Source organism: Oryzias melastigma, linkage group LG9 (genome assembly GCF_002922805.2).
Source record: "Oryzias melastigma strain HK-1 linkage group LG9, ASM292280v2, whole genome shotgun sequence".
Lineage (NCBI taxonomy): Eukaryota > Metazoa > Chordata > Actinopteri > Beloniformes > Adrianichthyidae > Oryzias > Oryzias melastigma.
This window is the reverse complement of record NC_050520.1, coordinates 3046999-3063661: the sequence shown is the minus strand read 5'-3', so window position 1 is coordinate 3063661 and position 16663 is coordinate 3046999. Positions and strand designations below refer to the sequence as shown.

The window sequence follows — 16663 nt, the reverse complement described above, 5'->3', positions numbered from 1 at the left end:
ATGAAAGAAAAAAAGAGATAAAATCATGAGACAAAAGTGAAAATTTTACAAGAATAAAGTTGAAAAGTTATAAAACAAAAGTTATAGAATTATGTGACAAAAATGAACATTCAACAAGAAAATAAAGTGAAAATTCATTAAACAAAAAATCAGAAAATTATGACAAAAAGAAAAAATCTTTTGGTAATAAAGCTGAAAATAATAATAGAAGTCCTAAAATTATTTTAAAAAAGAAGAAATTTTACAATAAAGTAGATTTATTTTTATGTCATTGAATTCTGACACAAAAGTGACAATTTTACAAGAATAAAGTGAAAAATGATTTTAAACAAATTCATAAAATCATAAAAAACAGTAATTCAACTGTTAGATTGTCTGTTCAAATGTTTTAAAAGAAAAAAAACAGTAATTTTATACAACTTTCTTCTCATTGCTGTAAAACGTATATCTCATACTTTTTTTTTACTTTTTTAAATAATTTTTTTCAACTTTAATCTCATAAAAATATCCACTTTTTCCCTCATACGACTTTATTCATGGAAATTGTTGAAATTATTTTTCTAATTGAATGACTTTTTTCTTTAATTATAGGATATTATTTAATTATTCTACTAATTCATTCCTGTAGTTTTTTTCATGATTAAACATTTCAGTTTTCAGAAAATCTTGACTATTTTCCAATAATCGTACGACTTTTTTCTCATTGTTGCACAATTTAGATCTTAAGCAGTTTAGACTTTTTTCCCATATTTTTTTTTCAACTTTAATCTCATAAAATGTCCACTTTTTTCTCACATAACACAATTTTTGAAAATTGTTTTTTTTTTTATTCTCAGGAAATTCAGACGGATTTCCTCTAATTGTACAGATTTCTTCTTGTAAATTGTTGATTTTTTTTCATATTTGTACAACTTTTTCCTCAAATTTGTTTATTTTTGTGTTATGGTTAAAACTGTAAAACTGGTTTTATTTGGTCATTTGTTAACAAAATAAAACCTTCCATTCAAACGTCTGAATCCCTCTCGGCTCTCGGCCGTCTTCTCATCCTCTCAGATCAAAGATGGCCGCTGGCATGTGGCGCGTTTCGTCTTCCAGAGCGCCGACCCGAACCTCCTCCCCATCGTGGACGTGTACGACCTGCCGACTGAGCCCGAGGCCCGCTTCCACCTGGAGGTCGGACCCGTCTGCTTCCTGTAGGACGCTGAGGAGTTTTGGACCAGAACCACAGAAACAATCCTCTTTTGTGTTTCAACCAAACATGCTGGGACTGCAGAGACCAGGAGGCAAAGATCTGTCATCAGAACTGCAGAGACCAGGAGGCAAAGATCTGTCGTCAGAACTGCAGAGACCTCCGTAAGCTCCTCCCTCTCAGAGACGTCTCGTTGGTTCCTCCTCCAACATCTCCTTCATCTCAGGCTCGGATGTAGATTTTCTTTAAAGGTCCGACAGGAAGAACGTCTCCGTTTGAACTGAAATTTTCCGTCTGGGATCATTTTACGAATCTTTATTTATGTTTGTCTGTTGTGTATATTTTGCTGTGAAGTTCTGATACTTTGAGGAGTCATTCAGGTGTTTCTTTGAGCCTCTATCTGCCGTCTGGTGGAGTCGGTGCAGAAATCTCCGGCCGTGTGGAGGGAGTTTCCCTCACGATGCTACCTCGATCTCACCTCACAGGAACAAACGTCACCGCCGCCAAACGTCTGGCGACCTGCACAGCTGCGCTGGAGCTTAAAAAAAACGGATGTGGAAGCGTGTGTGGTAAAAGCTCTTTTATTCTGAAGTTCTGATGTCGCCGTGGTAACCGAGCTCGACGCTTGACTTGTACATTTGACGTGAAGTGAGGCCTCGAATGGATCAATAAACATTTAAAGCCTTCTGTCAAACTGATTTACTTTGATTTTATAGTTTTTGATTTACTTAAATGTAGTATTTCTTTTGAGTTTTACATCATGTTTTATTTTTTCTCCAATTATTTTGTTTTTCAGGTTTAGTTTTTTATTTGAATATTCTGTCATTTTTTTTATATTTCTAATAAGTTTCAAATGTATTTATTTTCACATTTAAAATTGTTTCTTTTTTTTCAAAACTTATTTCAAGTCAAAATATGTTTTCAATTATTTTATTTATTTATATTTTTATATTTTAAGTTTACATTGTTTTCACTATTTGTTTCAAGTTTAAAATATTTCATTTTTTTATTTTTCAAATTTGTAATTTATTTCTAATTTGAAAATTATTTTTCAAATGTTTTTTTTCTATATATTTCTCTTAAGTTTAAAATATATATTTTTTAAAAATAAGCTTTAAAAAATATTTTAAATTTAAATTTTTTCACATTTTAAATTTACTTCAAAATTGAAATATGTATTTTTTTTTTCTCTACATTTCTTGGAAATTTAAAATATATATTTCCATAAACAAACTTTAACATTTTTTTTTTCAAATTTTACATTTATTTTGAAATTGCAATTTTTTTATTTCTACATATTTATAGAAAATATATATTTAAAAAAACTATTTTCAGATTTGAACCTTTTTTTTCATTTTTTTTATTTCTAAAAAGTGTACTTCTGATTTTGAAACCTATTTTTCAAATTTACCTTTTTTTTCCTTGACTTTAATCTGATTTATAGATAAACTAAACTCAAACTAGATTCTAAAGGTTGACCCGGTTCCGGTGTGTTTTTTAAGGATCTTCCTGAGCGGCTGAAGTTTGACTGACGTTTTCCTCCTCAGATGTTCTTTTATTTTATTTTATTTCCTCAATGATTCAAAAACACAAACAAACTCAAACGTTTCAGAGTTTTTATCAGAAACCTGCAGAGTGAACGTGTTCAGCTTCATCGTGGACACATGGCGTGGCGACCTCCATCGATCGGCAGGTTGACCCCAGTGATGAAACTGGCGGCGTCCGAGGCGAGGAACGCGATGCTCTGCGCCACCTCCTCCACCTCGCCGGGCCGGCCGAGCGCGTGCGTCTCCTTACAGCGAGCCAGAAACTGCAGGAGAGAATCGATCCGTCAGTCTGACGCTTCGCCATCAACCCGGAGGTTGTGGGTCTCACCTTAGCGTACTGCTCGTCGTCCAGCCCCGCCCGCCTGTGGACCTCAGTGATGATCACTCCGGGGCTGAAACACAAACGCCGTCCGATCGTCAGGAAGATGTTTCTGCGGATTCATCCTGAAGCGTCGTTCTGTACGTACCACACAGAGTTCACTCTCACTTGCTTGGGTGCCAGCTCTGCAACAGAAATCAGTCTCGTCAAGTTCTCAGAGCTTTGAGGGACTTTCACCAGGACTCCACTCACCCAGCGCTATGCAGCGCGTGAACTGGTCGATGGCCGACTTGGACATGCAGTACGCCAGCACACCTGGAAACTGAGCCGGAGAGACACGGTCAGACCGTACAGAGAAACCAGGACCTGCGCAGGACGGAGGACACGCACAGATCTCTGGCCGTTCACACTGGACACGTTCACGATGGAGCCTCTGGTCTGGATCAGGTGAGGAACGCACAGCTGAGTCAGGTAGTACACAGACCTGGAAGAGCAGCAGAGGATCATGGGTAAACAGGGCTGAGACCATTGATGTCCTAGAGACACTTCCAAGGAAAACTATCGGACTTCTGCATTCAGAACTCTCGTTTGTCAGAGAAATGCCATAAGAACAATTTAAAAACATTTTTATTGGAGCCAAACAGCTCATACTTTAGTTATCTTTAGCTCATTCATGAATAAAAGTAAAGTTTTATAGCAGGATGTGCACAGAAGTACTAAAAGCCTGAATGGATTTGTTAAAACAAAAGTCAAACTTCATGAATCCAGAATGCATCAAAGCCAAAAACCTTCGATATTTTAGACTTTTTATCCAGTGAGGCTAAAAAGTATTCAGTCGGCCCCCAATTATGAAAGTTCTCCCACTTAAAAAGATGAGAGAAGCCTTTAATTTTCATCATACTTCAGGTAAACCTCAACGATGAGCCACAAAAGGAGAAAAAAATCCAGAAAATCACATCGTCGGATTTTTAAAGAATTAATTAGTAAATTATGGTGGAAAATAAGTATTTGGTCACAACAAACAAGTACGATTTCTGTCTCTCTCAGACCTGCGACTTCTGTCCTACCTGTATGAATGACACCTGTCTGAGCCGGTTATCTACATAAAAGACACCTGCGCACAACCAGTCGCACTCCAAACTCCACTAAGACCACAGAGCTGTCTTAGGACACCAGAAACTAAATGGTTGACCTGCACCAGCCTGGAAGACTGTGAAGAAATCAGCAATTATTAGCAAATAGAAGACATTCAACAACACTGAGAATCGACCTCCATCTGGGGCAGATCTCACCCCGTGGGGTCAAAATGATGACAAAAATCCCAGAACCCCCCAGGAGCAGACCCAGTGAATGACCTGCAGAGAGCTGGTGTGTCCTCCAGCTAAAGCCAGCCCACCAGGAGACCATCTAAAGTTTAGGAGAGAGCGTCTGGATGATCCGGGAGACGACTGGAGGATGATCAGAGGAAACCACAATAGAACTTTTTGGTGAGAACTCCACTGTTTGGAGGAGAAAGAACGCTGAGTTACATCCAAAGAACACCATACCTACTGTAAAGCATGGGGGTGGAAGCATCATGGTCTGGAGCTGTTTTTGATAAAAGGGACCATGACGACTGATCTGTGTAAATGTATGGTCAGATTCTGAGGGAAAACTTCCTTCATCAGATGAAACGTGGCTGGGTCTGTCACCATGACAACCATCTCAAACACACTGTCCGGGTAACAAAGGAGTGGCTTCAGAAGAAGCTTTTCAAGGTTCTGGAGTGGTCAGTCGGTCTCAAGATCTCAGAAAAAGTCTTTGGAGGGAGTTGAAAGTCAGTGTTTCCCAGCGAAAACAAGAAAGGATCACGGCTCTAGAGGAGATCTACAGGAGGAATGGACCAAAACATCTCTGCTCTAGAGGAGATCTGATGGAGGAATGGACCAAAACATCTCTGCTGTAGAGGAGATCTGATGGAGGAATGGACCAAAACACCACTGCTCTAGAAGAGATCTACAGGAGGAATGGACCAAAACATCTCTGCTCTAGAGGAGATCTAGAGGAGGAATGGACCAAAACATCACTGCTCTAGAGGAGATCTGATGGAGGAATGGACCAAAACATCTCTGCTGTAGAGGAGATCTGATGGAGGAATGGACCAAAACATCACTGCTGTAGAGGAGATCTACATTGAGATGAACTTTAGTCATCGAGTAAATACTTATTTTTCACCATAATTTAGAAATAAAATCCTTAAAAAATCCAATAAAGTGATTTTCTGGATTTCTTTCCTCATTTTGTCTCTCATAATTGAGGTATATCTATAAATATCTATAAATAAAATTACAGGCCTGTTCCATCTTTTAAAGAGGGAGAATTTGCACTATTAGTGGCCGACTGAATACTTTTAGTCCCCTCTGTAGATTATCTAATGATAAAAATGCATCAGGATCAACATTTGGATTCTTAAGTTGATTATTATACCGTGAAGTTTATAGTCAAACTGAAAATTGATCACAAAAGGACTTAAATAGTGGAAAATATAAATTGAATTCTGATTTTTTTACAGATTTAGTGAAGACATGAATCCTGCTTTTATTTTCTTCTTTGCCTCTTGCTCTCTCTAACCTCAGCATCATTTCACCATCATCCTCACGATCCGTTCCTCATTCCTGATTCCATCCATCCTCCCAAAGAAAACCTCAACATCTCCCTCTCTGCCTCCTCAGAAAAACAGCAACAGAAACACAGACTGAACTCGTTCATCATCGTGTTCTATGAAGCAGCAGACAGCAAATCAAAGCAGAGTCAAGAGAGCTTCAGCCGCCGCTTAGCTTTCCTACAAATCACTGAAAATCCGTCTAAAGAGGAAAAAAAAAGTGCTGACTTCCAGCTCGGTAACAATGTGCTGACATGGTGAAGCTCCTGGTAGGAGAGCGTGAAGAGAGCGTGAAGAGAACGTGAAGGAGAACGTGAAGGAGAACGTAAAGAGAACGTGAAGGAGAACGTAAAGAGAACGTGAAGAGAACGTGAAGAGAACGTGAAGAGAACGTGAAGGAGAACGTGAAGAGAACGTGAAGAGAACGTGAAGAGAACGTGAAGGAGAACGTGAAGAGAACGTGAAGAGAACGTGAAGGAGAACGTAAAGAGAACGTGAAGAGAACGTGAAGAGAACGTGAAGGAGAACGTGAAGAGACGCGCTCAGACCGACCCACAGCTTTCAGCTCGGCTGCAGGCGCGTTACTGCCGACTGCTTCTGCGTTACGGAGCAAAGATGATTTCATTACAGACGGTTACATATGTTCCTCGGGGCGTCGTCTCTGAGCGTCGACGCCCACCTCAGAGGACCAATCACAGCTTCAGCGATCGGCATCGCCACCAGGTGAAGTGGCGTCTCTGGAAGGAGGAAAGTCGGATCTACGAGGACGAGCTCAGCGGGAGGAAACGAGACGGAGAACGGCAGAATCCACCAAAGGATGTTAGAATAGGAAATATATGTACAAACAAAAGATTTTCTTTAAAAAAGCAAAAAAAAAAAGACAAAGGAGTAAAAAATATATATATATATTATTTTAAGAAAATCCTGTCACTAATACAAGTTTTCTGAAGATTAATTTGCTTTTGAAAAACTTTCTTGATCAGATGAATTTTCCTTCAAGACAAAAAATACGACAATATTTCTTGAAACAAACGTTTTTTTAGTTTTTAAAGATCCACTCCAATGAAAACTTCTTTAACACGTTCTTGTCCCATTTTTCTGATAATAGAGGAGATTCATAAAAACCATTTAGAATTTAAAACTGTGTTTGAGGATTTAAATCACATCAGGAGCACTAGAGACTGAAGATGCAGAAACTGACATGACTGGATTGATCTAATGTGACTCGTCGTTACTTCTGCACCGCTAATGCTAGCTTCATAAGGTTGAAGGGGAGGGGGGCGGGTTCTCTGTGTCAACAGTCCCGCCCACAAACAAGAATTGTATTTCTGATGAGCTACTGCTGGTAAAAACGTCTTAATCATAATAAAAAAGATCACTGGGAGCGATTTTAAAATAGAAAAATATGATTGGAGACGGACTTTAAAGACCCTCTCTGATGTGTTTTTGGGTATTTTAAGTTTTATGTCACATTTTTGAGTATTTTTTTATTCAAATTGTTGCAAATCAGGATCAGACGAAAAAAACCTGTTAATAAAAGATTTGTGATGTAGAAAACAAACTGGGCGGAGCCACAAGCTGCATTCTGATGCATCCACTTAGAGACAAGTAGATCCGTGAACGTCTTTGTTTTCTCTGGAATTTGGACTTAAACTGTACGACTGGATGGAAACGAGGTTTCTCGCTAACGTGAGGTTGTGAGGGGCTGTAAGCTAGCTGGAGAGAATGTAAACAGATGGGAAAGGGGGGTGGGCTTACTCCAAGGTGAATTTCTAATGAACTCCTGGCGCTCTGCAGAAACTATGTCCTAGAAAACGACAGCTTTTATGATTTTGTCCAAAAAATCCTCATCCTAATTCAAATATCACCGGGAACTCTTTAAAAATAGATGATCGGAGTGGGTCTTTGAGTTTTTAAAGTGGACCGCTTCTTCTTCCTGAGTGAAACATCATCCGTCACAGCGGCGCCCTCTGAGTCCTACCTGACGTTGACGTTCATGACCTTGTCGTACTGAGCCAGGTCCGAGGTCTCGATGCTGCCCATGGCCAGGATGCCGGCGCTGTTCACCAGAACGTCCAGACGGCCGAAGTGAGCCAGTGTTTGCTCCACGGTCTTCCTCACCGTCTCCTCGTCAGTCAGGTCTCCAGGAACCAGAAACGGCTGCCCAGAAACAGACGCTTTATTCAGGAAAACTGTCATTATTTGATTTAAAGTTGCTGGTCAGAACTAAATGAGTTTTATTACTAAATAACTGAATATTATCTTGAAGATACTGGAGCAGAACAATCCACATTTACTGAAGTAAAAGTACAAAACAAACATCTCAAATGACATTTTCTATAAAAATCACCAGAAAAACTTCATTTATATGATTAATTAAAGCAGTTTGATAGTTAATCAATACTGTCTTCAGGATCCATCAGTCTTTAAGGGGATGGGGGACTCAGTCAGACCCTCTCAATCATTAGGGGTTCAACAGGGAAGGTTACCGACACCACTGTAATTCTGTCTTTGTGTGGATGATGTGCAGATACAGAACATTTGAATCATTAGCTGGTTATTACCTTTATTTAAAAAAAAAAAAAAAATTAAATCTTCCAATTAAATAAAAAATAAATATATGATGAAAGCAAAAGGACATTTTCCTTCGTCGCTGGTGATGCTTAAACCCAAAATCTTTAATATACCGTAACGTTTCAACCGCTAACACGATCAACGTACGTCCAGCTGATTCTGAAGTTTTAAAGCGGCTCGTCTAGTTGAAAAGTTACAGTAAAGCAAAGAACATAAACTCTGGTGTTTAAGGGTTAAATAACACATTATGGGTTTGATTTTGAAGTTTTACATTTGGGATTGTCTTGAAAAACTTAAAATTATGTTTTTAAAAATACACAAAAATACTAAAAAAGTTGCTACCTGCGATAACTAATGTGAATGTATGAAAGAACCCTGAAGTTGACCGAAATTTAAAAAAAAAAATTATACTAAAATTGCTTAAAAATCCCTAATACATGCAAATTAGCAAAAATATTTTGAATGTTGCTTAAATATGAGCTGAACTCCAAATTAGCCCAAAAAACTTTAATAGATGCAAAATTAGCAAAAAAGCTAGTAAATACTAACTAAACTCCAAAATCAGTAAACTAAATTAGTTGAAAAGTTAGACTGTTGCTAAAATACAAGCTAAATTCGAAATTAGCCAAAAAACCCCAGTAGATTACAAATTCAACAAAAAATGTTAGCATGTTGCTAAAATAGAAGCTAAACTCTAAACTAGCCTTAAAAACACGACAATGAAGTTAGCTTCCAATTCACAGCTAATTTCAGCGTCGTCCTAAAAACCTCAGAAGATAACAAATGTGCCAAAATGTTAGCATGTTGCTAAAATATTAGCTAAACTCCAAAATAGCATAACATTTTCCAGTGAACTAAATTAGTCAAAAATGTTAGCCTGATGAAAGCTAAACTCTAAGTTATCCTAAAAAAAAAATAATAATAAATACAAATTAGCCAAAAACTTTAGCATGTTGCTAAAATATTAGCTTAACGCCAAAAATAGCATTAAAAAAAACCTCAGTAGATGCCAAGTTACCCAAATGAGCTAGCATAATGCTAACATAACAGCTCAAAGCTAATTTTCTTGAAAATAACTATAACAGATGAAAACATACCCAATTAATATGTTTAAAGACTTGTTGCTAATCTACTTAAAAATATGACATTTGAAGACGTTCTAATTAATTTCCTTTGGCACATATTTTGCTTAATATTTCAAAATCTATAGTTTATGAATACCAAAAGTACAACCAGTAATGTCCTGAATGAGCTGAACGTTTTGATAACAAGATTACTGAAATCACTGAAAGTGTGATTGAGTTTTTATGTGCCAAAACGTACAGAAAAGATCAGAAGTAAGTTTATTATTGCAAAGTTTGGCGGTGCAGCTGGTTATATTTGGATTTATGATAATCGTAAAAACAAGTTAATTGAATAAATCGAATATTGTCAGTGAAGGGGGCGTGTACACACCTCTGCGCCGCCGCACTGCGCGCATTTCTGGGCCACTTTCTTGAGGTTTTCCACGTCTCGGCCGTTCAGCGCCAGCTGGGCTCCGAGCTGCGCGAACAGGACGCTCGTGCCGGCCCCGATCCCCGAGCTGGCCCCCGTGATCAGGGCCACCTTACCTTTCAGGGAACTGACCTAAAGAGCAAACAGAAATCACCTTCATGCACAAACTAAAAACAAACTCCATCATGAAGTCGAAGGAACGGAATCCTAACATGTTCCCGCTGGAAAATTGAGGATTAATTCAAATGTAACTCACTTGAAAAGCGTCGCTCGATGCCATTTCTGCTATAAGATTCAGCAAAACATGCAGCGTCCTCTGCTGATGACGTCATCCAGAGCGACAAACACTTGTTTGTAGTTTAAATTGAACCGGAACTCTTATCCAAACAAAAACAGGCTAAAAAACGGGGAACAATACTTTGATTAAAATATTGTGATTTCAAAAGATTTTTGTACATAATTGTAAATCCTTAAAGGTGAAACCTCTCAATAATGTATTTTTAAAACCATTTTCCAAAACTTTACATGACGTGAAACAAGAATTTCCAATTGTTGTTTAATTTGTTTGATTAATTTAAAAGTACAAAAAAAAATCTCAAATGATATTTTTTTATAAAAATCCCCAGAAAAAAACTTCCTTTTTATATGCTAATTTAAAGTCTTGATACCCCTTTGCTATCCTTTTTTTAAATGTATATTTGTGGATTTTGTTGTTTGTCTTCTCCTGCCTTTGTCTCATCAGTACTGATGCTACTCAAAGATATGCCATCATTGTCGAATATTTGAATAAAGAATGACAAAAAAAACTTATACCAAAATCAACATAATGTTATATTTTTTTGTCAAAAAATACATTTACAAAAATATTGAGAAAGCCGGGTTAGGCTCCGGCACCCCCGCCACCCCGAAAGGGAAAAAAAGCGGACAAGAAGAGGAATGAATGGTATAAAACTTTATTTAGTACAAAAAAAAACTTGGAACATTTGCCAAACTAACTATGTATGTTTTATTGAAACTACAACAGACATAACATATTTTCTGCATGTTTCTCCTGGTTTTAACCAACTAGACTGAAACTTTAATGCACAACATTCCAGTTATCCAGCAAAGGGGTTGGCATGAATGGTCACATCCTTGATCCGGGTTTCGGTTAACGGTCGGAACGTCTTCTCATTCACAGGAAGCTTCTCTAGTTCATCTAACGTTTCCAAGCCGTCGATGATCCTAAACAAAAGACAGAACCAAACACAGATCAAACGACAAAACAACAAGAGATGAGGATGAAATGTTCTAGAACAGCTTCTCTAAACTACTTCTGACCAGTCTGGTGTCACAATAGTTTCACAGAACGGCCGGTACGAGGATTATTTTTTTTTTTTGCTTCCAGTTTTCGTTAACTTTAAACTTTATCTGTACACAACATTTTACCTTAGGAACCATTAAAATGTGATAGATTTTCCCTTTAACCCTTAAAAAAAAAAAAATCAGACTCCAACTTCTTCCAACTTCTAACTTTTAAAGTTTGACGGATAATAATAAAAAAAAACTGTGATTAAAACCGTTATCTTCCAAATATAATAATAAACATGAATCCATCATTTCAAAAATTTAATTAGCAGCATCCTTGTAACATTAGACAGCCGAAGCTGAATATTCGACATTGTTATTATGGTCTGTGGGAACAACTGTCCCAATAAATCCATATTTGGAGTAAAGACTAGTTAAATAGAGCTTTCTTTTATTTTGAAGGTGAAGACTCTCTTTCCTGTCTGGCTATTGTCTGCCAAAAGAAACTTTCCAAATATGTTTTTTTTACTTTACTAGCATGGGGTTTATATTTGGTGGCTTATGCAGCCACTTTAAGAAAGTAGCAGACAGATTTTTTGACATGTGACAAAGCGGCTTGATTTTCCAAAATAAAACTTCTGTCAGAATCAAATTATTACTAAAACAGGAAAAATGTGGTTTAATTTGTTCCCCTGTGGATCAGTACCAGCACACAGCCTGGGACCACTGAATAATGTGTAAAAAACACATAAAACTTTACTTAATAAGGCATCATGCAGTATTCAGTTCATCTCCATGTGTTTATATGCAAACTTAGATTAATCTGATTACTATAGTGAGTCCCGTACTTTCCAAAGATGGTGTACTTCATGTCCAGGTGGGGCTGTTTGGCATACGTGAAGAAAAACTGGGAGCCGTTGGAGTTGGGGCCACTGTTGGCCATGGAGACCACCCCTCTTACGTTGTGCTGAAGACAAAAAGTACAAACAAACAGTTTAAAAACCGATTCACAAAAACAAGCAGATTAAGTGATATTTACCTTTAGGTGCTCGCTGAATTCATCTTCAAATTTGCGCCCCCATATGCTCGTCCCGCCTTTGCCAGTTCCTTCAGGGACGTAACAAAGATGCATCAGCGAGGAGATCAGAGATGGTTTGTATCAAGTTATGATGACGGTCTAAAAACATAAAACGAATTCTACTGCACTGATCTTTTGCACTTTTATTTTGTAACTTTAGACTTTAAAATATTTTTAAAAATGGCTGTTTCTAGAAATACTGTAAAAACTTTAAGCTGCTATTAGATTTTTTTACAAAAATGCTCCCAGATATTCCTGTTTCCTTAAAATAATGATATGGGCTGAATTGGATGAGAACAATGGTGGTTGCTTTTTTTTTTTTGCTTGATTTAATGATTTTACTTGTATGCTGCTTTTGAGAGAAGTAACTTAAAACAAAACTTGACAATAAGTAAAACATGGTTCCAGTTACTTAATTCCTCAATTTTCTTAAACGTTCATCAAGTGTTTTAACTTGATCCCTCATTGATTCCATTTGAGTACTTTTATTTTGAAATCATTTTTGCATTTCCGGCTCGCTTGTCTAAGTAATTCTGCCATTTCCGGTGCTTATCAGAATAAAATCAGAACAGAATCGATCTAAACCTGTCGGGTCTCCGGTCTGAACCATGAAGCCTTTAATGTTCCGATGGAAGACACATCCATTGTAGAACCCGCTGGCGCACAGGGCCAGAAAGTTCTGAAAACATGAAGAACGACGTTAAAAAATAAAGTTCGAGTGCTCAGAAATCCGTCTTCAGACGTGTCTGATGAACTCACTTCACATGCTTTAGGAGTCCGCTCACAGAACAACTCGATTTTGATTTCTCCCAGATCTGTTTGAAAAGTTACCGCCTACGAACACAAACAAATAAAGAAATGCAGACTGTGACTGTCAAGCTGCTGAAGCGACAAAAACGTCAAACTAAAACAGTTAACGGCATCAAAACAGCTTAAAATTAATACATAATAAAATAAATAATAAAATTAGTAGTACATAATCTAACATTTTAACAATTCTGATCCCAATAAAACATATGAAACACGTTATAAATACAAAATTCATTCTTACCATTTCAAATGCAGGAAAAACTGGACTAGTGTATCTTAGAAATGTGTCCGACCAGACCGACTTGGTGGGATCTAAAGGTTCCGCATAAGACACATTTTTACTGCCTTTTTAAATTTCCAATGTAGCAGTGATTGTACATATGGCAATTAAATAAATAAATGTAAAATCAATTAAAAGTAATTTACGGTTTTTTTAAATAAAATAAAATAAATGCCAGACCAATTAAAAAGAGTTTATTCTTAGGTAATTCTTCTTCTTTTTGATAAGGAAAACCGGAATTTTACTTGATCTTCGGATTCTTATCACTTCCTATAACATGAAGAAACAAACAAATAAAAAGATAAAAAGTCAAACTACACATATATAGGATTTAACATCACAAAAAAGGAACCTCACCTCCTTAATTTGGCTTTAGCAACAGTTAACCGGTTAACGAAATAGTGAAGCACATGCACTATATCATTATTATTTAGTTTCTTAAGTGATCATTGTTAGTTTTTCATTTATTATTATGTGCCAGCTTGAGAAGTAGCTCGGTCAGACTTGATCTAAGTATTTTTTTTAATGTTTCTTAAAAAACATGAATAAAATATATTTTGTTGATACTTCTAGAGCGATTACTTCTTTTTAAATAAAAAAAAAAAACAAATAGAACAGAAACTTCATGGTGTTACAATGTTTTTTTAGTTCTTTATTTTGGTGAGAAGTAACACTGAACAGAACTAAATGCAGCTTTTACAATAGTGATGATTAAAGAAACATAAACTGTTGACTTTGTACCCAAAATGTTTTAAAAAACATCCCATCATGCAAACACACAACATCCATGCACTTGAATTGTGCTACTCACAAGGAGGACAAAACTATCATGAGAGAAGTCGAAACCGCATGAAACACGTCGTTTCTGAATAAACGCAAACGCAGCTGTCAAACTAAAACCGTGTAGAAATGCATAGAAAAATGATAGTGTAAAAAACGACAACAAAAAAGTTAGTACTTGGTAGTTTCCTGAGAAATTGAGTGGTATTTTAATACTGTTGTTTTCCTTAAATACATAAGACAAGAAACGATGCAGACAGTAAAACATTGAACAAACTCATCAATTCCTTCAGTTTTAAGTACAAAAGAATACATGATTGTCTCGTTTAGTGACTCCTGAACCATGAGAATTATCTGTAAAGCTTTCATGGCCAAACATCTCCTTCATCCACTAGAATGTAGATAATCGTCGTCATGCGACTTGTGGGAAGGTGCTGAAGTGCAAAAGCATCCTGATGAACTCCTGACTGAAATTCTGATGCAACTAAAATGCAGTTTGACAAATAAAAAGTCAAATTAAAACTAAACCTACAAATAAAGACAATATTGCACAGAACAGCCGTTAGAAATTTCAGAGAAAAAGATGTTTAAGGAATTAAATGTCCAATTATATTAACGTATCGCTGCTCTCCAGGTGGTTTTTTTCTGCTTTGACCTGAACCACAATCTTAATTGTCTGAATGTTTAATAAGAATTCACACAATAATTCTCCTGCTCGTTGTCGTACGTTTTTCAGCACAAAACTCAATCACACTTTCAGGAATCGTGATATCACAATGTTTATCTCGTTCAGGACATAACTTGATATTCATAAATTATATATATATTTTTGTAAGTATTGAGCAAAATACACCCTATAGGAAATAAATGAGAAAGTCTTCAAATTTCAAAATTCTAAGTAGATTAGCAACAAGCCTTTCAATGTATTCATGGGTTATGTTCCCATCTTTAATAGTAAAATTCTAAAAAAATCTGAGTTTACTTAATATTTTAGCAATAGGTTAACATTTCAGCTAATTCATTATCTACTGAGGTTTTTTTCTTAGGCTAATTTAGAGTTTAGCTTTTATTTTAGCAACATGCTAACGTTTTTGACTCAGTTTACTGAGGGATTTTAGACTATTTTGGAGTTTAGCTCATATTTAAGAAACAAGCTAACTTTTTTGTGGCTAATTTGGCATCTAATGAGGTTTCTTTTAAGCTAATTTGGAGTTTAACTAAAATTTTAGCAACATGCTAATGTTTTTGGCTAATTTGTTACTTATTAAGGTTTTTAAGGCTAATTTAGAGTTTAGCTTCTATTTTAGCAACGTGCTAATGTGTTTGACTTAAATTTAGTTTACTGAGGATTTTTAGGCAATTTTTGAGTTTAGCTAGAATTAAAGCAACGAGCTAGCTTTTTTTTGTTTGGCATCTAATTAGTTTTTTGGCGGCCAATTTGGAGTTTAGCTCATATTTAAGCAACACATAAAATATATTTGCAAAATTGGCATGTATTAGGGATTTTTAAGCAATTTTACTATGGATTTTTCAGAAAATTTGGCGCTTGATCTTAGTTCTTAAACAAAAGTTCCAGTCTTTTATAAAATAAAAAAAAATTGTAAATAGCTTTTGCATTTTCAGCAAATCCCTTCAGTAATTAAAGTAAATTGCATCACCATTTTCAGCAAAAAGCTTCAGCATCTTCAGAGACAAAAAGCATTCATACAAGCATTATTGCAGGTAATGCGACTTTTCTAGTTAAAATAAACTTTAGCTTAAAGCTAAAAACTGAACCTTTTAGAAAAACAAAGTTATGACACTTAACTATAAAACAGAATCTCAGCTACAAAAACAAGATTTAGAAATGTAAAAAAAGAAATATTGATCCCTTTTTCTGCACACTTTGAACACAAACACACAAAAGTTTTCTCTGGAAATTGTAACAATGCAGGAACATTTATGATGTAAAAAACAAACCAGATGCAAAAACAAAACGAGGAAACATTTACAAAATAAAATTAAGCTTTTTAATAGTTTACTTGGCTGTGTACTTTTAATACTGAAACTAATTATGGTCACTTGTTAAACGCTCACAGAAGAGGAACATCAGAAATCATCAGAAATCCTCCTAAATCACGTCTGCAGACTGAAGACAAACTATCAGGGAAGAGAGACAAACACGGATCTCCTTTAGTTATACTTCCCAGGAGCAGAAACATTAAGGCAAAAATAACTGATAAATAAGTGGTTAAATAATAATAATAATAATGTAACTTAAAAACAACTTTTTTTTACAGTTTCCTTTAAAAATATAATAATGAATCAGTTTATATTGGCAGAGCGGTAAACAGTTATTCATGTGAGCTTACTAACAAACTCTTGTCTGATGAAGACGTCACTCCACTCCTTCCTCCTCTTCCTCCTCATGTTTTAGTTTGGAGCACAATTGAAGGAGCAGTTTTACAGATGAAACTCATTTACTTAATTCAAACAAATATTTAAAATAATGTCTAAATATCATAAGAAGACATCAATGTTTAATGCCTTCTATTTGGTCAAATAAAATATCTGTTTTGTTCAGCTTCAGCTGTCATTTTCCCTCAGCAGTCCATCTTCTGACCCAAACTTTGTTGTCTTAAATCTAGAGCAGGGGTCTCAAACTCGCGGCCCGCGGGCCATTTG

General features: G+C 36.1%; 3 protein-coding genes across 6 annotated transcripts in view; 1 reads left to right on the top strand and 2 right to left on the bottom strand.

Annotated features, from left to right (window-relative positions):
* LOC112148664 (collagen alpha-1(XXVII) chain B) overlaps positions 1–1887 on the top strand; it is a 74435-nt gene extending 72548 nt beyond the window's left edge. For all 4 annotated transcript variants that reach the window (XM_024275922.2, XM_024275923.2, XM_024275925.1 and 1 more), the window contains one exon: positions 1054–1887. In XM_024275922.2, the coding sequence (XP_024131690.1) occupies positions 1054–1197 (144 nt within the window). In that variant the 3' untranslated portion in view covers positions 1198–1887. The remainder of the gene's footprint in view (positions 1–1053) is intronic.
* Positions 1888–2791: 904 nt separating this feature from the next.
* Positions 2792–10159, bottom strand: zgc:101858 (uncharacterized protein LOC449555 homolog). Its single transcript, XM_024275617.2, has 8 exons — positions 10021–10159; positions 9726–9896; positions 7678–7856; positions 3446–3539; positions 3308–3377; positions 3204–3240; positions 3065–3128; positions 2792–2999 (listed from the first exon to the last, which is right to left on the bottom strand). The coding sequence occupies exons 1-8, from the start codon at positions 10042–10044 to the stop codon at positions 2841–2843; spliced, it is 798 nt and encodes a 265-aa protein (XP_024131385.1). The 5' UTR covers positions 10045–10159; the 3' UTR covers positions 2792–2840.
* A 544-nt stretch (positions 10160–10703) lies between these two features.
* Positions 10704–13251, bottom strand: ppil3 (peptidylprolyl isomerase (cyclophilin)-like 3; the record flags this gene model as incomplete). Its single annotated transcript, XM_024274891.2, is given in 6 exon segments — positions 10704–10988; positions 11900–12018; positions 12091–12158; positions 12715–12808; positions 12889–12963; positions 13181–13251. Coding segments are annotated over 6 exon segments (486 nt in total). The 3' UTR covers positions 10704–10861.
* Positions 13252–16663: the final 3412 nt, after the last annotated feature.

What these genes read in the sequence shown, in the direction of transcription:
- zgc:101858 (XM_024275617.2), bottom strand. Translation starts at nt 10,044, where the DNA reads ATGGCATCGAGCGACGCTTTTCAA. An exon ending in GTGTGAACGGCCAGAGATCT is followed by an intron (nt 3,378 to 3,445) that starts GTGCGTGTCCTC and finishes TCTCCGGCTCAG; the next exon opens with TTTCCAGGTGTGCTGGCGTA. An exon ending in CACGCGCTGCATAGCGCTGG is followed by an intron (nt 3,241 to 3,307) that starts GTGAGTGGAGTC and finishes TTTCTGTTGCAG; the next exon opens with AGCTGGCACCCAAGCAAGTG.